This window comes from Marmota flaviventris, chromosome 5 (genome assembly GCF_047511675.1).
Source record: "Marmota flaviventris isolate mMarFla1 chromosome 5, mMarFla1.hap1, whole genome shotgun sequence".
Lineage (NCBI taxonomy): Eukaryota > Metazoa > Chordata > Mammalia > Rodentia > Sciuridae > Marmota > Marmota flaviventris.
In genome coordinates this window covers 108,781,575-108,795,270 of record NC_092502.1, presented here as the reverse complement: position 1 = coordinate 108,795,270, position 13,696 = coordinate 108,781,575, and the positions used below count along the sequence as shown (strand labels likewise).

The window sequence follows — 13,696 nt, the reverse complement described above, 5'->3', positions numbered from 1 at the left end:
AGTTGCTGGAATTACATGTGTGTGACACAGAGCCCAGATCTAATGAAATAACTCTTAATAGCACAGGGAACTCTAAGTTGTTTATTCTCCCTAAATACTGGAGAAATCTAAAGTCTCCATGTTTTTAGAAACTTTGTGTTTTATTTTTAAAATTCAGGTACATTTGTCATATTTATATATATATGTATATATGTGTGTGTATGTACATATATGTATATATGTGTGTGTATGTATGTGTGTGTGTGTGTTTTACTATAAAATGGTTATGTTTTAAATTACTTTCTTTTTTATTTATTTATTTTGGTGGTGGTACTGGGGATGAACCCAGAGGCCCTCTATCACCAAGCCACATCCCCAAATCTTTTCTACTTTTTTTACTACCTATGGTGAAAATAACTACTTTAGAGTGCAAAGATAGAGAATACGAATGATCTAAAACAAAAAAACTCATCAAGTTGCTGAGACTGGCCCAGAACTTGCAGTTCCTCCACCTCAGCTTCCTGAGTCAGTGGGATTATAGGTATGAGCCTGCTTAAGTTGCCTTTTAATTTAATTAGTTAATATGTTCCTCCAAATCCTTTTCTGCAAAATCAGCATTACAGAAAATATGCCAATTTATCCTGTGGCCTTTTCTAGTGGCAAAGCATGCCTATAATTTAAAAAAAAAACACAAGTTTTGGGTTGAATCCTAGCTCTGGCAACTACCTGTCCTATGAGGCTGGTAAGTTATTTAATTAAGACTCCATTTATTCTTCAGTATAATGGAGGTAATAAAGTCTAGATGTAGAATCTCTGTAAATGAGTATGACAATGCTTAGCAAAGTAAGTACACTTGCTGAATGTGTATGTTTTACAATATAATGAAACTTAGCTTTCTATACTTTACAATATAATGAAAACTTAGATTTCATCTTATTTGAAGTTATGACTCAAAAACAACGTATTTTAAAGGCCAATTACTATTCCACCAACTTCCACTTTAACAACTGAATTAATACCTGTAATTGTGCTTTCCTTAGTTGCTGGCTGGTAATTTGAGCTTTTTGTTGCATCATATTTTTAATTCGTTGGTTGACTTGTTTTTCCTTCTTGAGTTCATTTCCATAATATTTGGATCCCTATGGAGAAAATAAATCATAAGAAATATGTCTGAAGGAAAGCATTATTATAGTATACCTTGTTGGCTAAGAGTACAGACTCTGGAATCAAATGAACTGAATTCAAACTTAGCTCTACCATTTACTAGATGGGTGAACCAGCTAGTAAGAAATTACTTATTCTTTGTTTCCTTATCTATAAAATATATTCATTAATCATAGAATTAATAAATTCTAAATCACAGAATTATTGTGCTGAGTACAGATCTGCATTCAGAACAGAATACTTTGTCCTAGGTAGAATCCACAGGCCATATCCAAGACCTTATTTAGCTGAGTCATCTCCACCAAAGTTTTAACATAAATGACCAAGTGGATGATGATCTACAATAAGGGGTGGGAGGCATGGGAACGATGAAGGAACTTTGGGTAAAGCAAAGAGGAAAGTGGGGAAGAGAGGGGGCAATAGGGTACGAAAGATGATGGAATGAGACAGGTATCATTACCCTAGGCACATGTATGATTGCATGAATAGTGTGACTCTACATCATATACAACCAGAAAAATGAAAAGTAGTGCTCTATCTGTGTACAATGAATCAAAAAACATTCTACTATCATGTATAACTAATTAGAACAAATAAAAAAATAATAAAAATGCAAAAATATACCTTAAAGCTATTTATCATTCCACCACTCAACATATCCATTCTAACATTGAACATAGTCTCTATCCACTTATCAGGTTGACAGACACTAGATTATTTCTACTTTTTGACTATTATGAAAAATGCTGTTAAGAACATTTGGGTATATGTTTTTGTGTGGACAAACGTTGCCATTCTTCTTGGCTATGTACCTAGGAGTTGAATTTCTGGGTCATACTTAACCTTTTGAGGAACTGACAGATTATTTTCCAAAATGACTGAACCATCATACAATCCCACCAACAACATATGAGAGTTCCAATTTCTCTACATCCTTGTCAACATTTGTGATCATCTGTCTTATTTATTATAGCTTTCTGGATAGCAGTGTGAATAGTATCTCATTGAAGTTTTAAAATTTGTATTTCCTTAATGATATTGAGCATCTTTTCATGTATTTATGAACCATATGCAAATTTTCTCTACTGAAATACCTACTCATATTTTTGCCCATATTTTTATTGGGTTGTTTGTTAAAGCTATAAGCTACATTATACTACTACTTCAGCTTGGCAAATCCATAAGTTTGATAATACAATCTGTTAGTGCAATTCTGGTATTAGTAATACACACGTATACATATCAGTGGTAGAAGTAAAAATTGATACAATCAATGTTTGATGATTTAATAACTCACAAAAATTATACATTCATATATTTTTTCATGCTATCTGTACTTTTGTGCAGCAATTCTACTTCTAGGAATCTCTCCTAGAGGTATACTTGTACACATGCAAGGTTATGAAGTATAAGGTTATTCAGCGTGTATTATTTATAAAAATTAAAGTCTAGAAATGACTTACATGTCCATCAGTAAAGATTCTGACTGGATTAATAAATTATACCCACACATGTGAGCATAAACAACAATACAGATCTTTACTTAGAAAGACCTTCAATTATAAAAACTGAAAACAAAACAAAATATTTGCAGTTATTTGGGGGCTAGGAATGTGGTTCAATGGTAAAGTGATTGCCTAGCATGCTAGAGGACCTGGGTTCAATCCCCAGCACCACAAAAACAAAAGACAGAAAACCAACCAATTATAGTACTCTCCTGTTGAGGTTAAAAAAGAAAAGAGCAGGGGCTGGGATTGTAGCTCAGCAGTAGAGCGCTTGTCTAGCATGGGCGGGACCAGGGTTCGATCCTCAGCACCACATAAAAAATAATAAAGGCATTGTGTTGTGACCATCTACACCAAAAAAAAAAAAAAAAAAAAAAGTATTAAAAAAAAAAGAAAAGAGCAGCTGGGTGCAGGGCCACAAGCTTGTAATCCTGGCTATTCAAGAGGCAGAAGCAGGGTTGGGTTTGTAGCTCAGTGGTACAGCACTTGCCAAGCACATGTGAGGTACTAGGTTTGATCTCAGCACCACCTAAAGATAAATAAATAAAGTAAAGGTATTATGTCTTTCTATAACTAATTTTTTTTTTTTTTTTTTTTTTAAAAGAGGCTGAAGCAAGAAGATTCCAAGTTTGAGACTCTGTCTCAAAAGGTTAGGGATGTAGCTTAGTGGTAGAGTTATTGCCTAGCATGAGCAATGGTCTCAATTCCCAGGACCTCCAAATAAAAATAAAAACACACCAAAACAAAATAAGAAAAAAAAAAAAAAAAAACTTGTACATCATTTTGCTTTTTTTTTTTTTTTTTTTGGCAGTACTGGGGATTAAACCTTGGGGCACTCTACCAGTGAACTATAACCCCCCAGTCCTTTTTTTTTTTTCTTTTGAGACAGTCTTGCTAAATTGCCTAGGTTGATCTTGAACTTGAGAAGCTGGGATTATAGCCATGTACCACTGAAACTGGAATGGCAAGAGCAAAAAATTAGAAGGGAGATTATGCCGGGGTGCAGTGGCACATGCCTGCAATCCCAGTGACTTGGGAAGCTGAGGAAAAAGGATCTCAGGTATGAGGCCAGCCTCAGCAACTAAGCAAGGCCCTAAACAACTTAGTGAGATCCTGTCTCAAACTAAAATATAAAAAGGACTGGGGATGTAGCTCAGAGGTAAAGTGTCCATAGGTTCAATCCCTAGTACCAAAAAAAAAAGAAAAAAAAATTGAAGGGAGATTATTCCTTACTCTTTCATTGCTTAATAATATATATTAAAATATTTAATAAAAAGAATATTCAAAACAACGATTTTCCTTGAAACAGAAAGTTTAAAAGTAATTAAATTACAGATATGGAAAGAAACAAAAAACATACCTTTGTGGCCTCCATTATAATTTTGTTAATTTTCTCTTTATCTAATCCTTCCATTCCTGCTTTATTATCATTAAGTCCCATTCTAAGCAGAAGATCATCTTTGTCATTGTCATTCTTTTCCTTTGTGCTATACATGGTGTAAATGTAAAACGTCTTCTTTTTTTACTATCTGAAAAAGCATACAAAATAAATACTGCTTTTAAAAGCATCCATAACTAGGACACATAAGGAAATCAATAAGACAAATTAAAAAAAAAAAAGATAGTTAAGAATTCTTAACTCCTGAAAAATTACCATGCAGATTTTTATAATTACTCTTCCAAGATTACTGTACTCTTGAAAGAAAAACAGAAATTATCATTTTCTGCATGCTTTGTGCCAGCTACTCATTACACTTGAGGCTTTAAAAGTGAACCTCATAAGAGCCCTGAAAGGTAGATATTATTATTCCCAGTATAAAAAGAGAAGAAACTTGGTTTTGGAACATGTCTGCTGACACAAATTTGCTTTAACATGGCAACATCTTTGTTGAAAACCAAGTCTGAATCCAAAACTATAGATGAACACTACAGCAAATACAAAATAACACTTTCTCTACTATACCTTAAATTCTATTGTATACAGTATTATTATTATTATTATTATTATTATTATTATTATTATTATTATTATTATTTACTAAGGATTTAACCCAAGAGCTACATCCCCAGTCCTTTTAAAAGTTTTTTGAGACAGGGTCTTGCCAAGTTGCTTAGGGCCTCACTAAATTGTTAAGGCTGGCCTCGAACTTGCAATCTTTCTGCCTCAGCCTCCCAAATCACTCGGACTACAAACCATTGCACTTGGCCAGAGCACCATTAAGACAGTGGGGAAAACTACAGGAAAAAACTATTCACTTCCAGGAAACTTTTACATTGTACAATGTTATGTCACTTCTAAGATTAAGAAAAATCCTTTTGAAGGCCAGATATGGTGGTATATTATATATATAGAGAGAGATAAATATAGATATATAGATATATAGTCTCAGCTACTCAGGAAGATGAGGCAGGAGGATCACTTGAGCCCAGGAGTTTGAGATCAGGATGAGCAACAGAGAGACTCCATTGCAAACCAAAAGAAAAAAATAGAAATAGCCTTTCAAATAAATACTTTAATATCTACACGTGGATCTTATTGTTTATCTTCACATTATATGAGCCTTAAAAACTCTTTATAACAACTGTTATAAACTCTGTAACAGAAAAAAAATTATCAAGAAAACAAATTAAAATTTCAGCAAAGTTAAATGAATTGCCCATCATAACTCTGCCTGTAAGTGGAAGAATTTCAATTTGCATCTAAGTCTTATTATTCCAACTCCAATACAGTTACCATGATATCACAGCTGCCTCCAATTTGGGGTTCATTTATGCTAGACACAAATGGCCAGATGAAACTAAAAAATGTGGAAAAAAATAAAAGGCCAGGTGAACAGATCTACAGCAATGATAGTAACTTATCTGCATGATTTAGCAAGAGCTCATTTACTCCAATCTGCCTTGAGGACCTTCCCCCGACCCCTTAATGGAAAATACATGCTACTTTAGTATGGTCTGTTTATGCAAACTCATCTTGATATCAAGTTCTCATTTTTGTAAGAGTCACTTTTCTTTCTTTCTTTCTTTTTTTTTTTTTTTTTTTTTTTTTGGTGCATGTGGTGCTGGGAATTGAACCCAGGGCCTCATGCATGCTAGGCAAGCACTCTACCATTGAACCACATCCCCAGCCCCTTTTATTTTTTAATTTGAAACAGGGTCTCACTAAGTTGCTGGGGTTGGTCTCAAACTTGAGATCCTCCTACCTCAGCCTCCCAAGTTGCTGGGATTACAGGTATGTACCACCAGGTCTGGCTCTTGAGGACTCTTTTAAAAACAACAACAATGTGGCTTCCATTTTGGGCAACAACAAAGAATAAAAATAATTTTAGTAGGGACTTTGAATACTGTGACTATTAATGGCAGTTCCATTAGGAAAAAACATGGACACCATAGTAGTTTCCAAACTTCGTTGTACATGAGATTACCTCTGGAACTTAAAAATCTTGATGCCCACTCAGGTCTCATCATTTACTAAATATATCAGAAACTCTGAGAGTAAGAGCCAGATAAATAGCAGTATTTTTAGAGATGCCAGGTGATTTCAATATGCCCCAAAATATAGGAACCAGTGATGTAGATGTTGCTTCTGAATGCCCAGGCTGGTTTTCCATTTTCATTGTTTTTCCTTAAACTGTCAGATGCAATTTAATATGACCCTGTATTTTGTCTTAGTCTTCAGTAATTCAATTACTTGGCATTTTCTAGTAAAGCAGGCAAGTATAATTCAGATATAATTTCACCACACCCAAACTACGAAAAAGTGAGTCCAAAAACTAAACACAGAACTCCACCTCTAAGCCACCTTGCCCTTTAAATGATGAATATATATGAAAAGAAAATAAACACTATTGAAAAGAAACGCGAACAATTTTACATTACTAATTATATACTTATATTAATTAGCTAGCTAAACTCTTAAGAATTGGTTTGGGTTCTTAACTGGGTTAGAAGTGGGCTATCAGAAATGCTGGCACCAGGAAAAATTGTGAGATAAAGTTAGTTTTATACTACTTTCCCCTATTGAAGACTACTTAACCCCAACTGAAGTACAATTTCATAGGTATACATTTACTGTCATTTATATGTCTATGACTTCCAAGTTTGCAATACCAGTCCAAATTCATAACATCTCAAATTTAACATGTCCCAAACTGATTTTCTCATTTCCCTCCATTCCCCCAAACCAACTCCACTTTCTTCCTCATTTCAGTTGAGGACAATTTGAATCCCTTTCAATTGCTCATGCCTTAGAATCATTCTTGACTTTCTTTCTCAAACACTCACAATCAAACTGTCAGGAAATCCTGTGGGCTCCTTCAAAATACATCCTGAGTTTAACTACTTCCAACCATCTTCACTGCTTTCCTTTAGTCTGATCCATCATCTCCTGCCTAGATAAATTTCAACAGTCTCCTAGTCTCTCTGCTTCTACCCATGCTATTCTTGTTAATTATCAACACTGTAGTCCAAATGATTCTTTTAAATCACAAATTAGATCATATCACTCTTATGCTGAAAACTGTATAATGCTACCCCATCTCACTTCAAAATAAAACACAAGTCCTTAAAATGACCTTCAAGGCCTTAAAGAGTTTGAATCCTTCCTACTTGTTTACCTTGTATTTTTCTAATACTCTTCTGCATGCTCACTCTTCTTCAGTCAAGGTACATTCCAGCCTCAACTCAAGGCCCTTTTGTAAACTGCCTGTTTCCCTTCCCCTGGAGGGTCAAATAGCCCCTTGACTAAATTCCCACCACCTCTTCAGGTCTTTGATTAAATGTCACCTTCTCTGTGAGAGCTACTCTGACCTCTCTATTTTAAACTGAAGCCTAATCACTTTGATTATTTCTAAATCAAAGAAATTATCAAGACCAAGGTAATAGCTATAATTTGGATCTTGAACGTCCCCCAAAGACTTGGGAAGTGGTGGGATGTTTTAGAGGTTGGGCCTAGTGGGAGGTCTTTAGGTCATTGAGGGGTGTGCCCTACAAGGGGATTGTGGGACCCCAGTCTCTTCTCCTTCCTCTCTGCTTTCTTGGCTTGAAATAAGGTTAGCAGGGCTGGGGATGTGGCTCAAATGGTAGTGTATTTGCCTAGCATGCATGAGGCACGGGGTTCGATTCTCAGCACTACATAAAAATAGAAGACATTGTGTCTACCTAAAACTAAAAAATAAACATTAAAAAAAAAAAAAAAAAGAAAGAAGGTGAGCAGTTGTGCTGGGCCATACACTCCTGCCATACACGTTCTGCCCTGCCACAGGCACAAAGCAACATGCCAACCCATCATGGACTGGAATCTCCAAAGTAATGAGCCAAAATAAACCTTTTCTCTCCCTCTTTAAGCAGGGATTGAACTCGGGGATACTTCCATCACTGAGCATGTAGCCTAGTCCTTTTTGTTTTATTTTTTTGAGACAGTACTAAGTCTTACTAAGTGGCAGAGGTTAGCCTCAAACTTTCAATCCTCCTGCCTTAGCCTCCCAATTCACTGGGATTATGGGTGTGTACTATGGCTCCCAGCTAACTTTTTTTCATTATAGTTTGATTATCTCAGGTATTTCTTAGAGTAACAGAAAGTTAATACCATAATAACAACACACTAAATTTTGGTATATCTGAATCACTATGAATTTCTTTTGGGTCTAATATTTATGTCTGTGGTGAGCATGCTTTCACATTTTTATAAGTCTTTCCAAAATCCTTTCAACTTTTCTATAGTCTCTCAGTAGTCCTGATTATCTATATTTTTCCCATTAGTTCTTCAGTCAGTTTGTTATCTAGAAATCCATAAATTTAAAAAAGGGCTCCTAGCAGAGATATTCACATGATATCACTAAGTATGATTTTCCTATGAAGTAAGATTTACTTCAGATGGCTTTATGAGGACAACAGATAAATGTTAAATGCCTAGTATAGTGTCTGGTATGTGACAAGATCTCAGTCAACAGTTATTATGGTAATTATTATTATTAAAGTTAAGCCAAATTTCCAGAGCTATGAATATCAGTAGTTTTACTTTTCTTACTTTTCTCCCTTTAAAATAAAGACAAGCAACTATAAAAAGCAACCGAGTAAGCATCCAAAAGAAAAAACAAGGGTCACAGATTACATAGGTGAATTTTATTGGTTTTTGCTTTCAAACAAGTATTTGTAGTAGGATTACTCATATAAAGCCCAAATTATTTGAATGGATGTGACTGTGACTTTATAAACACAAGTTGGGAGGGGTTTCTTTTTGAAAAGGGAAATAGGCAAATACAGCCTGTTTTGCTTCAACTAAGAAGCACAAACAGTAATGCACAAAGTTCTTTCAAAGGAAAGAACTTCGTGTTCCTGTGGTTTAGTATATTGATTTAAAGGCACATATTTCTCCAAAAATATTAAAAATTCTTCCTGGTATGATTCTACCAACAACTATTCAGGTTACCACTTTAAAATATAAGGCAAAACTCTGTTTTTGGTATGGAAAGGAATAGAAGGAATTCTAAGGAAGAATTTTTAGCATTCTCTCTAACTATTAAAAAAACACAAAATTATGTAAACAATATCACAAGTACTTAGCATATTGAGCAAAGTCACTGGAATTAATCTACCAGAAAATATGCAAAATACACTTAAGGTAATAAGACAGGGAAAAAAAGATAGAGGGACTGAGAGTGAGAAAAAGAGAAGTATGAATAGCAAAAACTGAACTTTAGAGTAAGTTCCTATGTGGAGGGGTGGGGCTGTAGCTCAGTGGTAGTGTGCCTGCCTAGCAGGTATGAGGCACTGGGTTCATCCTCAGCACCAAACAAATAAATAAATACATACAGAAAATGATAATTTTTTTTTAAAAAAGTTCCTATGTGGAGCTTGTTGCCCATTTCTAATTACTGTAAATAATCAAACCCCATTAACTTATTCAGAAAACTTTAATATACATAAAAATGATCATTATCATTATTAGTAATAGTAGTAGTAGTAGTAGAAGAAGCAGCAGTACTGCAGATTGACCCAGGGGCAACTTTACCACTGAGCTATATCCCCAGCCCTTTCTTTCTTTCTTTCTTTTTTTTTTAATTTTGAGACAGGGTCTCCCTAAATTGCTGGGAGTCTCATTAAGTTGGTAAGACTGCCCTGGACTTAAGATACTCCTGCCTCAGTCTCCCAAGTTGCTGGGATTATGGTGTGTGCCACTACACCTGCCATGAATATTATTTTTAAATCTCCCAAATGGGGCTTGGGACTCTGGGTACCATCCCTAGAAAGGCAGGGAATTGGGAATTAAATCTCTCAAATGCTCAAATATTTAGTACTTTTGTTTAACAAAGTAAACATCCAGCATAAAACTTCAGATTATTCTTTTTACTGTCTAGTTTTAAATACAATGAATTAAGAATATTGTTCTAAAATTAAAATAGTATTTTTCAAGTCAATACATCTCAGATGATGGACATTTTAAAAAGTCCTTTTCATTTTCATTACTATAAAACTATTTTTTAAAGCTTGAAAGTTGTTAATTGTAACCCAAGACTTTCACAGATTATTATTTTTCCATATTCCATTCCAATTATTTTATATACGTATAAATGAAAACATGTATTGAAAACACATGCCAACAAGTTTTACATGATGAGAATGAAACCAGAGATGCAACTTTTTGTTTTTAGCTTCCACCTTCAGAGTAAGACCTACACATACAGGAACCATACATATATTCTCTTTCACGGTCTTTTCCCCTCTTCCTTTTTCTGTTAACTTAGCTGGTTCTTATGAAGAAGAATGAATGGGACAGTCAAAACATCAGCACTACTTAATCCTATGTACATAAAATTCACTCTTACAAAACAATAAGTTGAAACTATCTTTAGTACAGAATGAAAAATACTCTGAAACACACTATAATATCAACTCAAAATTCTCTAAGACAGTATAAATTTCTATTTTGACGACAAGTTTAATACTTCATAACACAAAAGGTTGGCTGAGGGGTTCTTTCCTTATTAGATCATGGCAGCAAAAATGCCTGTCTTTATAAATGTGATGCTGAACAAATCAATTGTTTTAGTTGAGGTATATGATAAAATGTACAAATCTTTTTTTTTTTTTTTTAAAGAGAGAGAGAGAATTTTAATATTTATTTTTTAGTTTTCGGCTGACACAACATGTTTATTTGTATGTGGTGCTGAGGATCGAACCCAGGCCGCATACATGCCAGGTGAGCGCGCTACCTCTTGAGCCACATCCCAAGCCCAAAATGTACAAATCTTAAGAAATAGTACATTCTGCCGCAGTACCTTTTTGGTCACTATTCTACAATCTAGAAATTTATTATTTTAATAGAAAATTACAAAAGAAGCCAGTAGGGTTACAATACTGAGCTATGATTATACTATTTATCACTATACTATATTCTATACTATTGAAAGGCAAATACCTAATAATATTAGAAAGAGTTATATGAGCTATTATTTTCCTGTCACAGAAAGATGATCCCCTTCAATGACTTCTTTGCCAGCTGTTTCAAAGTTTCCTCTGAATCCTAACCTTGATATTGCTTCTTTCTTTCTTTTTTTACTTTTTGGCAATGCTAGAGATTGAACTCAGAGCTCACACATGCTAGGCAAACCCTTTACCACTGAGCCACATTCTTTCTTTCTTTCTTTCTTTTTTTTTGAGAGAGAGAGAGAATATCTTTTTTTTTTTTTTTTAAGATGGACACAACACAATGCCTTTATTTTTATGTCGTGCTGAGAATCGAACCCGGGTCCCGCCGGTGCTAAGCAAGCACTCTACCGCTGAGCCACAACCCCAGCCCCCATATTGTTTCTTGATCCACTGCTGTTGAGTTCTAAATTTTCTTTTCTTTTTTTTCTTATTTACTCTCCCCTTAATATTTCTTAGCCACCTGGATATTTTCCATCTTTTGTTTCAGTGTTGTATTCTAGATGTATCTAGTTATGTCTGAACAAATTACTCTTGGCTCTCCCCTTCTGCAGTTCTAAATTTTCTTGAAATATTAACAGTCTATGGCAGGGTTATGTTCTCTATTTTATTAAAACACTTTAGCAACATAACCTGTTTCCAGTGAAATTTTAGGGAAAACCTCAACACCTTCCCTTAAATTTTTGTTCTACAATGTCCAGCTCTTATATAATTTCCTCATGTGTATTTTATCACTAAGGTAAAAGAATGGGTAAACTACAGAAAAGGGAAAATTCATGGTAATCTTTCTTTCTTTGGAAAAACTTCTCCCAAATTTCTAAGAAATAACTGTATGAACATAGATATATGTTGAATATATGCAAAGCCTGCACTAACAAATTGCACAAAATAACAACAGTTGCTCACTGTTGATGAATTTTAACAGATGGTTTTCACAAAAAGGCTCTGAGAATCATTATTATTTTCTTCCAAATCATATCATATATGCCTAAAACCTAGAAACAAAAAAATTAAGTTTCTTAACTTCTTGCTTCAAAATCTCTGCCTGAGAGTTCCAACATTATAACATCATTTTAAATGACTATGTAGTATTACAGTGTATGGTTGGAAAATCTTCCTTAACAGATCCCCCCTAAGGACATCAGTCAGATTATTTCCAAATTTTCCTATTAAAAAAAAAAAAAAAGCTGTGGGCTGGGGTTGTGGCTCAGTGGTTGAGGGCTTGCTTAGCATGTGTGAGGCCCTGGGTTCAATCCTCAGCACCACAGAAAAATAATTAATTAAACAAAGGTATTATGTCTATCTACAATGAAAAACATTTTTTTAAAAAAGCTGTGATAAATATCTATGCTCATAAATTCTTAGGAACTATCTAATAAGACACCTTAAAACAATGGACAAAAGGAATATTATCAGGTTCTGCCCAGTAAACTCTAGGACGAATAAAGGAAACACATGGAATTCTTCGACAACCGATCTACTTACCTTCTTGTCTACCTGATATTCTACTTCTCTACTTTATTCCCAAAAGATTTTGTGGTAGCTTATAAAAAGAATTCAAGAATTAAGTGAAGTGAGCCAGGTGTGGTGGTGCATGCCTGTAATCCCAGCAACCTGGGAGACTGAGGCAGGATTGCAAGTTTGAGGCCAGCTTCGGCAATTTAGCCAAACCCTGCCCCCACCCCCACCCCCACCCCAAAACAAGGACTGGGGATGTACTTTACCACCCAGCAGTAAAGAACCCTGGGTTCAAACCCCAGCACCTGCCCCCAAAGGTTTAAAAATGTAAAAGAAAATAGATTTATACACTCTTCATTTCCTATTCCTAAAGTACCAAAATAACTGTTTTGCTCTAGAAAGTATAGCTATTCCACCTTTAGACAGATGTTTGTTGACAACACTGACTCTTCTCCAAGATTCAAAGGAAGGATAACAGCCAAATAAACTCTGTACTCCTCAAAAATTTTAATCCCAGATTGGTTTCAGCTGGATTAACATACTCACTCAACCCTAAAGCATTAAGGGACCTACTTGGGACTGATACAGTTCCTGAACCTGGTTTTTTGAGCTGTTCATCTCTTCCTTAAAGAACTGAGCTAGGGCTGGGGTTGTGGCTCAGTGGTTGAGTACGTACTTGGCATAGTGTGAGGGCTTGGGTTCGATCCTCAGCACCACATAAGAAATAAAGGTATTCGTTCATTTACAACTAAAAAACAACAACAAAAGAACTGGGCTAACCACCTTCCTGTATTTTCCAATGAATACTTTCCTCAAGTCCTGCTCCCTCTTCATTTGCCTAATAATATCTGGTTTTCTGTTTCTGATATGTGGCAGGGTAGTCTTGCTCACCTCACTTACAATTCTTATATATATCACATTTTTTTTTTACTGTTTTTCAAAGTAACTGCTCTTACTACAGAAGAGAAAAAAAGGTTTTTTAAGGCTTCAAAATTTCGCAGGAAATCTGTTTGAATTATATACCTGTTTAACTTAATCTTAACCACAAAATAGTTTGGGGTGCTTATTCCACAAAAACAAGCAATAGATGGAATCTCTTCTTTTGTTGTTCTTTTGTTGGAAGAAGGCCTTTGTCTCCAGAGTTAACACAGGCATTTCTTCAT

The 13,696-nt window shown here is 34.9% G+C and overlaps 1 protein-coding gene across 5 annotated transcripts in view; it reads right to left on the bottom strand.

Moving 5' to 3' along the window:
• Polk (DNA polymerase kappa) overlaps positions 1 to 13,696 on the bottom strand; it is a 69,051-nt gene that overhangs the window by 39,481 nt on the left and 15,874 nt on the right. For 3 of the 5 annotated variants that reach the window (XM_027927487.2, XM_071612518.1, XM_071612519.1), the window contains exons 2-3: positions 4,009 to 4,177; positions 999 to 1,118 (exon numbers count right to left, since the gene is read on the bottom strand). In XM_027927487.2, coding sequence (XP_027783288.2) covers positions 999 to 1,118; positions 4,009 to 4,143 — 255 coding nt within the window. In that variant the 5' untranslated portion in view covers positions 4,144 to 4,177. The remainder of the gene's footprint in view (positions 1 to 998; positions 1,119 to 4,008; positions 4,178 to 13,696) is intronic. The other 2 variants (XM_071612520.1, XM_071612521.1) reach the window with 1 other exon arrangement.